The sequence below is a fragment of the Cebus imitator genome, unplaced genomic scaffold (genome assembly GCF_001604975.1).
Source record: "Cebus imitator isolate Cc_AM_T3 unplaced genomic scaffold, Cebus_imitator-1.0 Scaffold625, whole genome shotgun sequence".
NCBI classification, from domain to species: domain Eukaryota; kingdom Metazoa; phylum Chordata; class Mammalia; order Primates; family Cebidae; genus Cebus; species Cebus imitator.
Window position 1 is genome coordinate 91,032 of NW_016107940.1, and position 13,295 is coordinate 104,326.

At 46.4% G+C, this 13,295-nt stretch overlaps 2 protein-coding genes across 4 annotated transcripts in view; both read left to right on the forward strand.

Annotated features, from left to right (window-relative positions):
• Positions 1 to 13,295, forward strand: part of CANX (calnexin) — a 59,622-nt gene that overhangs the window by 11,243 nt on the left and 35,084 nt on the right. The window contains exon 1 of one of the 3 annotated variants that reach the window (XM_017517250.2): positions 8,337 to 8,533. The exons of the other annotated variants lie outside the window; for them this stretch is intronic. The gene's annotated coding sequence lies outside the window, so the exon portion shown is untranslated. Of the gene's footprint in view, positions 1 to 8,336; positions 8,534 to 13,295 lie in introns of those variants that run through there. 3 annotated transcript variants of the gene reach the window in all.
• On the forward strand, positions 3,749 to 4,707 carry LOC108295211 (high mobility group protein B3-like). Its single transcript, XM_037734478.1, has one exon. The coding sequence runs from the start codon at positions 3,878 to 3,880 to the stop codon at positions 4,352 to 4,354; it is 477 nt and encodes a 158-aa protein (XP_037590406.1). The 5' UTR covers positions 3,749 to 3,877; the 3' UTR covers positions 4,355 to 4,707.

The window sequence follows — 13,295 nt, forward strand, 5'->3', positions numbered from 1 at the left end:
CCGGCTAATTTTTGTATTTTCAGTAGAGATGGGGTTTCACCGTGTTGGCCAGGCTGGTCTCCAGCTCCTGACCTTGTGATCTGCCTGCCTCGGACTCCCAAAGTGCTGGAATTACAGGCATGGGCCACCGTGCCCAGTGGTTTTTTCTTCTTTAGCTTGTACGTCATTGTTTCTTGGTGATAGCAGTACATGGGATGTGGAGCAAAGGGGTGGCATTTGTGGTAACCTAGGCCAGGACCCATTGCTTCTGTCCCTAAGCTGCTCTCAAACAAATGTTCCCTAAAATTAATTCCATGGATGTTTCTTGGAATCTGCAGGTACTCTATGAAAAAAAAATTAAATTTTCCATTTTAATTTCAGGAAAAAAATCTCAAAAGTCACTTTGGAAAGCTGAGGCAGGTGGATAACTTGAGGCCAGGAGTTCAAGACATGCCTAGCCAACATGGCAAAACCCCGTCTCTACAAAAAATACAAAAATTAGTTGGGCATGGTGGCACATGCCTGTAATCCCAGCTACACAGAAGGCTGAGACATGACGGTTGCTTGAACCCAGGATTACAGGTGTGAGCCACCATGCCTGGCCCCACTCACTTTTTTACACAGCTTAGTCTGCCTGACCAAACAACCATATAGTGGCTAACATTTCAAAATGTTAGCTTGCCAGATAGTCTTGTTTAAATACATACAGGCCAGGCGCAGTGGTTCACGCTTGTAATCCCAGCACTTTGGATGGCTGAGGCAGGTGGATCACTTGAGGACAGGAGTTCCAGACCAGCTTGGCCAACATGGTGAAACCCCGTCTCTACTGAAAATACAAAAATTAGCTAGGCATGGTGGTGGATCCTGTAATCCCAGCTACTCAGGAGGCTGAGGCAGGAGAATCGCTTGAACCTGGTAGGCAGAGGTTGTTGTGAGCTGAGATCACACCACTGCATTCTAGCCTGGGTGACAGAGTGAGACTCTGTCTCAAAAAAAAAAGAGGCCAGGTGCCGTGGCTCACACCTGTAATCCCAGCACTTTGGGAGGCCAAGGCGGGTGGATCATTTGAGGTCAGGAGTTTGAGACCAGCTTGGCCAACATGGTGAAACCCCCGTCTCTACTAAAAAGACAAAAATTAGGCTTGATACCTCACGCCTGTAATCCCAGCTACGTGGGAGACTAAGGTAGGAGAATCACTTGAACCCAGGAGGCAGAGGTTGCACTGAGCTGAGATCGCGCCACTGCCCTCCAGCCTGGGCAGCAGAGTGAGACTCCATCTCAAAAAAAAAAAAAAGGAACATAAATGTTAATTTGACTTTTTGGTTTGTATTATAGGTAAAATTATAAACTTACAGTTTTATATTGACATGAGAGCTATAAATTAATTTATAGTGGGTTTATGTTTATACACATTGATTTATTTTTTAATTTATTTTTTTGAGACCATGTCTGTTGCCCAGACTGGAGTGCAGCAGCTCAATCTTGGCGTACTGCAACCTCTGCCTACCAGAGGTTCAAGCGATTCTCCTGCCTTAGCCTCCTGAGTAGCTGGGATTACAGGGCCCACCACCATGCCTGGCTAATTTTTGTATTTTTAGTAGAGATGGGGTTTCACCATGTTGGCCAGGAGGGTCTAGAACTCCTGTCAAGTGATTCACCTGCCTCAGCCAACCAAAGTGCTGGGATTACAGGCGTGAACCACTGTGCCTGACCTATGTATATTTAAACAAGACTATTTGGCAGGTTAATATTTTGAAATGTTAGCCACTATATGGTGGTTTGGTCAGGCAGACTAAGCTGTGTAAAAAGGCAAAATAAAAACTAAGGGATCTTCCAGCAGGGTCCGGCACTGCCCAGGTTTTCTCTGTTTCCTTTATTCCTCAATGATGCTGATAAAGAAGAAGTGGGGCCAGGCACAGTGGTTCAAGCCTGTAATCCCAGCAATTTGGATGGCTGAGGAGGGTGGATCACTTGACAGGAGTTCCAGACCATCCTGGCCAACACAGGGAGATCCCATCTCTACAAAAAAAACAACCAAAAAAAAAGCGAGTAGAAGTGCCTGATCAAGAAAGGGAGGATTAAGCAGATGTCAGTTGGCCCTGAAAGACAGGAAGAGCCACTATACTTCAAACCCAGCTCAGGATGGCATGAGGTGAAACAGTACTCTTTTCCTCTCCTTGGGTTGACATCCCTATATACTTTCCTTGAGGTAGTTTCAGTGTATCTCTGTTCCTTATAATTTTCATTTTTTTGAGACAGAGTGTTGCTCTGTCACCTCGGCTAGAGTGCAGTGGAGTGATCTTGGCTCACTGCAACCTCTGCCTCCCGGGTTCAAATAATTGTCCTGTCTCAGCCTCCCCGAGTAGCTGAGATTACAGGCATGTGCCACCATGCCGGCTAATTTTTGTATTTTTAGTAAAGACGTGGTTTCACCATGTTGGCCAGGCTGGTCTCAAACTCCTGACCTCAAATGATCTGCCCGCCTCGGTCTCCCAAATTGCTGGGATTACAGGCGTGAGCCATTGCACCTGGCTGTCTCTGTTCCTTATAACCAAAAAGAGTCCCCAGTTTAAAAGCTCTTAAAGGTCTGGGCACAGTGGCTCACACCTGTAATCTCAGGACTTTGAGAGGCCAGTGTAGGAGGATCACTTGAAGCAGCCTGGGCAACAAAGAGCCCCTGTCTCTACTATTTTATTTTATTTTATTTTATTTTATTTTATATTTTATTTTATTTTATATTTTATTTTATTTATTTTATTTTATTTTTTGAGAGACAGGGTTTTGCCCTGTTGCCCAGGCTAGTGGAGTGCAGTGGCATGATCACAGCTCACTGCAGCATCAGCCTCATGGGCTGAATCTATCCACCTACCTCAGCCTTGTGAGTAGCTGGCACTCAGGTACATGCCACTAATTTTGGTATTTTCTGTAGAGATAGGGTTTTGCCATGTTGCCCAGGCTGGTCTCAAACTCCTGGGCTCAAGTGATTTGCCTTGAGCAGAGATAGAAAGTGAGATTCTATCTCTACAAAAAATAAAAATTAGGCTGGGAGTGGTGATCCCAGCACTTTGGGAGGCCAAGGCAGGTGGATCACCTGAGGTCAGGAATTTGAAACCAGCCTGGCCAACATGGGAAACCCCAATCTCTACTAAAAATATAAAAATTAGTCGGGGGAGGTGGCACCTGCCTATAGTCCCAGATACTCTGGAGGCTGCGGCTTGAGAATCACTTAAACTCGGGAGGTGGAGGTTGCAGTGAGCCGAGATTGTGCACCATACTCTAGCCTGGGCTACAAAGTGAGAATCTGTCTCAAAAAAATAAAAATTAACCACGTATGGTGGTGCATGCCTGTAGTCCTAGCCACTTGGGAGGATGAGGCACGAGGATCCCTTGGGCCCAGAAGTTCAAGACTGCAGTGAGCCATGATTGTAGTGCACTCTAGCCTGGCCGGGAACTTGTCTCCAAAAAAAAAAAAAAAAAAGTTTAACTTCACTATAATAAGCTTCAATTAACATTACATTGGCTGGGTACAGTGGCTCACGCCTGTAATTCCAGCACTTTGGGAGGCTGAGGTGGGCGGATCATGAGGTCAGGAGTTTGAGACTAGCCTGACCAACATGGTGAAACCCCATCTCTACTAAAAAATGCAAAAATCAGTGGGGTGTGGTGGCACTCGCCTGTAGTCCCAGTTATTCGGGAGGCTGAGGTAGGAGAATCGCTTGAACCCCAGAGGCAGAGGTTGCAGTGAGCTGAGATCATGCTACTGCATACTTCAGCCTTGGTGACAGAGCAAAACTTTGTCTCAGAAAAACAAACAAAAAAACATAGTTATAAATCTTTTTCTTTGCCCATCATTTTGACAATGCCAGATTTAGCCTAAGTATAGAGAAACTATAGAGAAATGACCATTACCAGCGTAACTATTAAGAAAGTAATGGGAGCAAACGATACGGTCAGGATGACCAAAGATGACTCCAAGAAACCAAAGGGAAAGATGTCTGTTTATGCCTTTGTGCAGACGTGCAGAGAACATAAGAAGAAAAACCCTATCAATTTTGCAGAGTTTTCCAAGACATGCTCTGAAAGGTGGAAGATAATGTCTGGGAAAGAGAAGTCTAAATTTGATGAAATGGCAAAGGCAGATAAAGTGCACTGTAATCGGGAAATGGGTTATGGACCAGCTAAGGGAGGCAAGAAGGATGATCCTAATGCTCCCAAAAGGCCACCGTCTGGATTCTTCCTGTTCTGTTTGAAATTCTGCCCCAAAATCAAATCCACAAACCCTGGCATCTCTATTGGAGACGTGGCAAAAAAGCTGGGTGAGATGTGGAACAGGTTAAATGACAGTGAAAAGCAGCCTTACGTCACTAAGGTGTGAAAGCCAAAGGAGAAGTATGAGAATGATGTTGCTGACTGTAAGTTGAAAGGAAAGTTTGATGGCACAAAGGGTCCTGCTAAAGTTGCCTGGAAAAAGGTGGAAGAGGAAGACGAAGAAGAAGAGGAAAAGGAGGAATAAATAAACTGTTTGTCAGAAAAAGTAATGGATAAAAATGTGGATGCTCCCTCTGTGTGCCCACTTTCTCCTTCAAGCAAAAAGCAGGCATGAGCAAGTATGAGGGTGGCTTTGAGGGAAGGGTGGAGAGACAAGCTATGACAAGAAGCTGGATACGAAGGACAAATGGATCAACGATTTTGTTTACTGTTTTAAATATACTGCCTTTTTCTAAAAAATTAGTGCAAAAGCTAAAGCTAAAATGTCTTATTTTTATTTTTTTAAACAGGGTGTCACTCTGGTGCAGTGGCCTGATCTCAGCTTACTGCAGCCTTGACTTCTTGGCCTCAGACGATCCTCCCACCTCAGCCTCTTGAGTAGCTGGGACTCAAGCCACCATGCCCAGCTGATTTTTGTATCTTCTGTAGAGGCAGGTCTTGAATCCTGGGTTCAAGTGATCCACCCACCTCAGCTTCCCGAAGTGCTGGATTACAGGCATGAGCTACCTTACCCGGCCTGATTCTTTGTTGAAAAAAATCATATATGCATGTTAAAGGTGTCATTTCCTTTTTTTTTTTTTTTTTTTGAGATGGAGTCTTGCTCTGTCACCCAAGCTGGAGTGCAGTGGCACAATCTTGGTTCACTGCAACTTCCGCCTCCAGCGTTCAAACGATTGTCCTGCCTCAGCCTCCCAAGTAGCTGGGACTAAAGGCGTGCACCACTATGCCTGCCTAATTTTTGTATTTTTAGTAGAAACGGGGTTTCACCATGTTGGCCAGGCTGGTCTTGAACTCTTGACCTCAGGTGATCCACCCACCTCGGCCTCCCAAAGTGCTAGGATTACAAGCATGAGCCACCATGCCTGGCCGAATTGTATACTATTTGTATACATATAACTAACTGTATATACATAGTTGTATAATGTGATACTATTCTCAAGAAAGCTGTTAGAGGCTGGGCGCAGTGGCTCACGCCTGTAATCCTAGCACTTTGGGAGGCCGAGGTGGGTGGATCACCTGAGGTCAGGAGTTCAGGACCAGCCTGGCCATCATGGAGAAACCCCATCTTTAAAAAAATTAATTAATTAAATAAATAAAATAAAAAAAGAAAGCTGTTAGCAAACAAGCAAAAACTATCATTTCAGTTCCCCTGTGGTGGCTTCTGCCTGTAATCCCAACACTTTGGAAGGCTGAGGCAAGAGGATTGCTTTAGCCCAGGAGTTGGAGGCCAGCCTGGGCAACAGAGCGAGATGCCCATCTCTACAAGAAAAAAAAAAGTGCTGGGATTAAAGGCATGAGCCACTGCGCCTGGCCAAGAAAGTATCATTTCTGCTTCTAGAGTTTCAAGTCCCCTCTCCAGTGTTAACCTCTCCTAGCAGTTTCTTGTGTATCTTTCCAGTAAGCTTATTTGGCCAAGCTTACATGTATGAGAATACATCTTTTTCAGTATGAAAGGAAACACACTTTTCTGTGTGCTTTTTCACATAACACTAAATCTTGGCTGTTGCTCCACAGCCGTAAACTTCCTGTTACCGCACTTCACTTTATTGCTTTTCACAGATACTGTGCTTTTTACAAATTGAATGTGGCAACCCTGCATCAAGCAAGTCTATCAGCACCATTTTTCCAACAGCACGTGCTCACTTCTGGTCTCTGTGTCACATTTTGGGAATTTGTATAATATTTCAAATGTTTTCATTATTATTATATCTGTTATGGTGATCCAGGTTGATATTACTATTGTAATTGCGTTGGAGTGCACAAACGGTGCTCATATAAAACATCTATTTGTTATTGTTTATTTATTCAGAGACAGGGTCTCACTCTGTTGCCAAGGGTGAGTGCAGTGGCATGATCTTGGTTCACTGCAGCCTCCTCAACCAGGGCTCAGGGATACTCCTGCCTCAGTCTTCCTAGTATCTGGGTCTACAGGTGTGCATCACACCAGGCTAATTTTTTTATTTTTGTAGAGACGGGGGTCTCACTATGTTGCCCAGGCTAGTCTTGAACTCCTGGGCTCAAATGATCCTCCTGCATCAATCGTCCCAAAGTGGTCTGACTATAGGGAGAGCCACCTCACCCAGCCAATTCTAACTTCTTTGCCAGTCATTCTGGATGGAGGTAGTTTCTCCCCTCAGAATCCCATTAAATTCTCTACAGTACCACAATCTTTTGGGACTTACCTTTACTGGAGTAGCTCTTTTGCTCACGAATGTGGTTCCAGTAACTACATTTTAAGCTCATTATTTGGAACATGTGGCATCCAGATTTTTATTCTGCTTTGAATAGCTGCTTCCCCAGGTAGACAGGAAAGCAAAATTCTCCTACACAAAGTTTGGGGCCGAGGGCCGGGTGTCGGGGCTCACGCCTTTAATCCCAGCACTTTGGGAGGCGAGGCGGGCGGATCACCTGAGGTTAGCCTGGCTAACGTGGTGAAACCCCGTCTCTACTAAAAACACAAAAATTAGCCTGGCGTGGTGGTGTATGCCTGTAATCCCAGCTACTTGGGAGGCTGAGTCAGGAGAATCGCTTGAACCAGGGAGATGGAGGTTGTAGTGAACTAAGATCGCACCACTGGACTCCAGCCTGGGCGACAGAGCAGGTTTTGATCTCAAAAAAAAAAAATTGGGGGGTTGAGGGATGGAGGATACTAACTCATGCAAACACCAAACCCTGCCTTTCTTCCCTTTCCAGGTGGCAAGAAGGCTTTTCAGGTCAGTGATACGCCCTCTGATTCTAGTGTTTTCCACCCTAGTATTCAAGCCTTTGGGTGTCCAAACAAATGGAGAACCAAGAGGTCAGGATCTCTAAAGGTTTAGAAAAACCCTGGGCCACTTCCATTTTGTGAGGTTCTTTATTATTTTTTTTAACCAGTTTTTTTTTTTTTTTTTTTTTTCTTATACAGATAAAATATGACTGTGTTTTTATTTTCATAGTTTAAACAATATGGAATAAAAAGCTATATGATACAGAGCATAAATAATGGGGTTTCACCATGTTGGCCAGGCTGGTCTCGAACTCTTGACCTCAGGTGATCCGCCCGCCTCGGCCTCCCAAAGTGCTGGGATTACAGGCGTGAGCCACCGCGCCCGGCTTTCGTGAGGTTCTCAACATACGGAAAACTGAAGACGTGCTAAGAGTGAGTTACTAAGATGGTGGCTTATCTTAAATCTTTCCATGGCACCATCCTTTCTTTCATCCTGTCATCCCTGTATCTCTCTGCCCTGACACCTAATCTCACTTCAGGAAACATCATAAATTGAAAGTTCAAATAACCTCGGATTATATTATTCTGGACTGTGCGACGAGGCTGCGCAGGCTACTGGGCCGAGCCATGACTCCGCAGGAACTGCGGCGCCGGCCCACCCAGCGCGGTGCAGTGCATGCCAGGCCAGCCAGGCGCCCGCTGTGGGTTCTGCTTATGCCCGTCGGGGCCCGCGTTCTCGGCAAACGGCCCTCCTTCTTGGCCGATCATCGGACTCCTACCCCTTATGCCAGCTGGCATTTGCCCCGTTACCGAAGGGCGCGCGAAGGGTCCCGGGCCTCTGCCCCAGGAGCCAGACCGGTGAGGGTCACCGGGGGTTGGATTGGAACGCCCCCGAAGGCACGAAGGCAACCGGGCGCGGGAACGCCTGCTGAGCCCGCCCCGCCCCGGTACGCGCGCGCCCGGTGGTCTCGATCCAGCGTGGCCCGCCCCTCACCTCCCGCCCAACCAACAGCAACTTCCTGCCTCACTCCCGGCCAATCCTCACACTCCACGAAGAATAGCCGTAGGGGGTGTACGGGAAGGTGCGTAGAGCGATGCCCACGCCGGCCAACAGGATGTCGGGGCTTGCGCGGGAGGGCGGGACTTGGCGCCGGCTGTGGCTACTCAGGGGCTAGGGGCGGACGCAGGGCCGGGCTTCGTGCGGTGGGGCTTGCTCGCGCGGCAGCGGTGGCCGAGGCCTCTTGGTTCTGCGACACGTGACGGTCGGACCGCCTCCGCCTCTGTCTTTACTGCAGCGCCGGGCCAGGTGTGCGGCCGGGACCAGGCACAGGCACCCCTGCTGTCCCCGGGAGGCTGGAGGTGAGACGGGAGACCTGAGCGCGTTCTCAGGCCTGTGAGGACCTGGGGGTGCTGGGAGCGCCGCTGCGGCTGAGGGGTCGGGCGTGGCCGGGGACTGAGGGGTCGGGCTGGCTCTCGAGGGCCCAGGCCCTGCCGATGCGCCGGCCGTGAGCTGGGAGGCCCGAATGTGGGCCTCTTTGGTTCGGGAGCCGGCCCAGGCCGAACCGCCGGGGTCGGGAGGCGTGGCAGGTGCCCTACAGCCGCCTTTGACCGCTGGGAAAGCTGACTTATACCTATGGCTTTGCTTCTAGGGCTTTCTTAGGCCTTTTTGCCGGCTGCCTGGGCAACCGCGAGGTGGGCTGGAGTAACCGGGTAAAAGTGTAGAATGGAATCCGGCCTACTAGGTACTCCTACTAGTAGGGAAGGGTGTTATTAGATCGAGAGAGAATGTTTAGGATTGGCGTTACAATTTAATATTTGAAAATCCAAAGCGAAGACTGGTTTCCAGCTGCCTGAAGAGAAAGGGGAATGTACTAGAAGGAGAACACGCAGTGGTTGAGAAACTTAAGTCTTAACAGTTACAGCACCTATTCGGGAGGGGAGTATGCAGTCGGAGATTGACAGGGCGTTAAAAGCAGGGAAGCACCCCAAAGTTCCTCTAGTGCACCTCTTTACAGTGGAGGCCTAGAGGTATGAAATGACTGGCCCAAGGTCATGCGATTAGTTTAATGGTGGTGCTGGGATTATAGTTCAGGGCTAGGCAATGCAGTGGTTAACGTTAAGGCCCTGGCTCAAGTCTTTCATTGGTCATTTGTTGCTATGTGAACTTCGGCAGTTTTCTTACGCTTTGTGCCCCCCGTTCTTGTCAAGTAATGAATATAATAATGCCTGATGGATTTGTGAGAATTAAGATAAATTACAAAATAAGACAGGGAAGTTCGACATTTAGTAACTGCTCGATATTTACTGCAATACATCATAATCTGGAAGGCGTTGAACCACTACGCTGCCATCCTAGTCTTTGAACTGGTTAAGTCCTGTTTCTCAGGACCTGAAGTCACAGTTAAGGTGAGGGAAGAAACTGGGCGTTGTGTATTAACTGCTGGGCATGACACAAGTGATTGCTGTTTGAGGGAAGTTAAACTGAGCTTAATATTAAAAGCTTGAGAGGAAAAGATGAACCATAGTTAAGTCTTTTTACCTCTAATTTATGAAATGGAAGATTTCACTTATTTTAATAAGTAGAGTTTTTTTTTTTTTAAGGGGAAAGAATTTTAATGACCTTTAAAATCATTCTGTATCTCAGTCTTTTCCCAGCATTGTTTGAGGGTCATGAATGGAATCAACTGCCATGTTGATCAACTGTTGTACATTTGGTATAATTATACTTAGAGCAGAGCTAAAGGACTATGTGTGAGTTCTCCTTTGCATCAACCAGGGTGTGCAAACCAGCCAGGTAACTGGATCATGAGAATGCTCGAGTGAACTGTGTGTTGGGGTGAATGTTTGCACAACAGAAATTTTCTGACCTATCTGCAGATGGATGTCAACATTCCCCCACACCTTAATATCTTGACTCTACAGTTCATTTAGCACGTTATCTTCTCAGGGCCACAAGGGGTAAATGTTTTGATAGAAGTCGTTGCTGCTGTTTTGGCAGTCACACTATTGCATCCTTTTAGAGCTCTCTTTGCCCTGGGAAAACAGCTTAAGGGGATGAAGTAGCAGTTGGTAAGCATGAATTGCAGGCTCATGAGACTTGAATTGTGGGCCCCGTGTGGTAACTAGTTTTTGTTCCACTTTGGTTTCCATAACTTTAAAATAGGAATGAGGAATCTCCTTGTGCCTTACCTTTAGGGGGCCGATCAAATGGTGAACATGAAACTACTTTAAAAAGTGTAATGAGGCCAGGGGCGGTGGCTCACACCTGTAATCCCAGCACTTTGGGAGGCTGAGGCGGGCAGATCGCAAGGTCAGGAGTTCAAGGCCAGACTGGCCAACATGGTGAAACCCCTTCTCTACTAAAAAGCAAAAATTAGCCAGGCATGGTGGCTCATACCTGTAATCCCAGCTACTTGGGAGGCTGAGGTAGGAGAATTGCTTGAACCGGGACCCAGGAGGCGGAGGTTGCAGTGAGCTGAGATCACGCCACTGTACTCCAGCCTGGGCTACAGATCGAGTCTCCATCTCAAAAAAAAAAAAAAAAGTGTAATGAATTGGCTGGGCACAGTGGCTCACACCTATAATCTAAGCACTTTGGGAGGCTGAGGTGGGCAGATTACTTGAGATCAGCAGTTGGTGACCAGCCTGGCCAACATAGTGAAACCCTGTCTCTACTAAAAATACAGAACAAAAATTAGCTGGGTGTAATGGCAGGTGCCTGTAATCCCAGCTACTCAGGAGGCTGAGGCAGGAGAATCGCTTGAACCTGGATGGCAAAGGTTGCAGTGCAAAGATTGCGCCATTGCACTCCGGGTGGGTGACAGAGTGAGACTCCATCTCAAAACAAAAAAAAAGTGTAATGAATTGTGCAAATAGAATTGGCAGTTCATAACAACTCCTAGGAAATAATAAAAGTGCCTAAACATGGCCAGCCATGGTGGCTCACACCTGTAATCGCAGCACTTTGGGAGGCTGAGGCGGGGAGATCAAAAGGTCATGAGATTGAGACCATCCTGGCTAACACAGTGAAACCCTGTCTCTGCTAAAATTACAAAAAATTGGGCATGGTAACACACGCCTGTGGGAGGCTGAGGCGGGAGAATCGCTTGAACCTGGGGGGCCGAGGTTGCAGTGAGCTGAGATCACGCCGCTGCACTCGAGCCTGGACGACAGAGTGAGACTCCATCTCAAAAAAAACAAAACAAAACAAATAACTTATGGTAAAACTTTCAGGAAAGTCCTGGTTGAATGCTTTGTTACTGCAGCAGATGTGCTTTTAAGCTGAACCATGTGTTATAAACATTATTTCAGAATTTCGTGTTTTAAGGAATTTAGGCCAGGCATGATGGCTCACTCCTGTAATCCCAGCACTTTGGGAGGTGAGGTGGGTGGATCACCTGAGGTCAGGAGTTCGAGACCAACCTGACCAACATGGAGAAACCCCATCTCTACTAAAAATACAAAAAATTAGCTGAGCATGGTGGCGCAAACCTGTAATTCCAGCTACTTGGCAGGCTGAGGTAGGAGAATCACTTGAACCCGGAAGGAGGAGGTTGTGGTGAGCTGAGATTGTGCCACTGCACGCCAGCCTGGGCAATAAGAGCGAAACTCCATCTCCCAAAAAAAAAAAAAAGAATTTAAAGAATCGTCAGCATATGATTTCTGGGTATTCACACCTTAAACCTACTATAAAGTTTACAGGAGAAATGAAAATGCTTTGGAAAAATCAATTCTAATGTTCTTGTTAATGGAAAACAAAATCTAAAAATGTAAGGCAGTATAGATTTGTCTTTATTTTGTTTTTAGAGACAGAATCTTGTGCTGTTGACGAGGCTGGAGTGCAGTGGCATGATCATAGCTCACTGGAACCTTGAACTCCTGGGCCAAGTGATCCGCCTGCCTTGGCCTTCCTAGTAGCTGGGATTACAGATATGAGCCACCTCACCCAGCTTAGATTTATTTTTTATTTTATTTTATTTTATTTATTTATTTAATTCTGACTTTGAGACAGACTTCTGCTCTTGTTGCCCAGGCTGGAGTGCAATGACGTGATTTCGGCTCAAGGCAACCTCTGCCTCCTGGGTTCAAGTGGTTCTCCTGCCTCAGCCTCCAGGGTAGCTGGGATTACAGGCTTGTGCCACCATGCCCAGCTAATTTTGTGTTTTTGGTGGAGACATGGTTTCTCCATGTTGGTCATGGCTGGTCTCCAACTCCCAAGCTCAGGTAAAGCTTCCTCCCTCAGCCTCCCAAAGCGCTGGTATTACAGGCGTGAGCCACTGTGCCTGGCCTGTTTTATTTTATTTTTGAGCTGGAGTTTAGCCTTTGTCACCCAGGCAAGTACGATGGCGAGATTTCAGCTCACTGCAACCTCTGCCTCCCAGGTTCAAGCGATTCTCCTGCCTCAGCCTCCCGAATAGCTGGGATTACCGTACCTGCCACCCCCACACCCAGATAATTTTTGTATTTTTAATAGAGACGGGATTTCACCATGTTGGCCAGGCTAGTCTCAAACTCCTTACCTCAGGTGATCTGCCCACCTCAGCCTCCCAAAGTGCTGGAATTACAGGAACCATTAAATTTAGCATTTAAAGAACCATTAAAATTTAACAAAATGTGTTACTGAGTAATACCTAGTAATAAAAATCACTGCTAACATTGTGTGCATGCTGTAAACCAGGCACTATTGTAGTACTTTATATATATTTTGGTCATAAAATGATTCTAAGAGGTATATATTGTCGTTACTATTTTAGATACAACAAAACCGAGGCCCAGAAGTTGACAAGTTATTCAGTAATTAACCAGTGTCCCTTGAGCCAACTTGTGTTCCTGTTCATGCACACTACTGTGTGTTTCTAGTTGTGACCTTGTACAGATTATATAACTTCTCTTAGTTTCCTCACCTGTGATATTGGAATGATAGAACCTTCTGGGGTTCTTATGGGGGGGATATTAGACTACTTACGGTGCCTACAACCCACAAAACTTAACATTTTAAAAGGATGTATTTGGTAAATGAATAGTTTACCTGAAGGACTGCCTCATTTTAAAAATAATGCACTGCCTATTTTACTTAATTTTTTTCTTTTTCTTTCTTTCTTTCTTTTTTTTTTTTTTTTTT

Coding starts and splice junctions, on each gene's coding strand:
- LOC108295211 (XM_037734478.1), top strand. CDS start 3,878: ATGACCATTACCAGCGTAACTATTAAGAAAGTAATGGGAGCAAACGAT.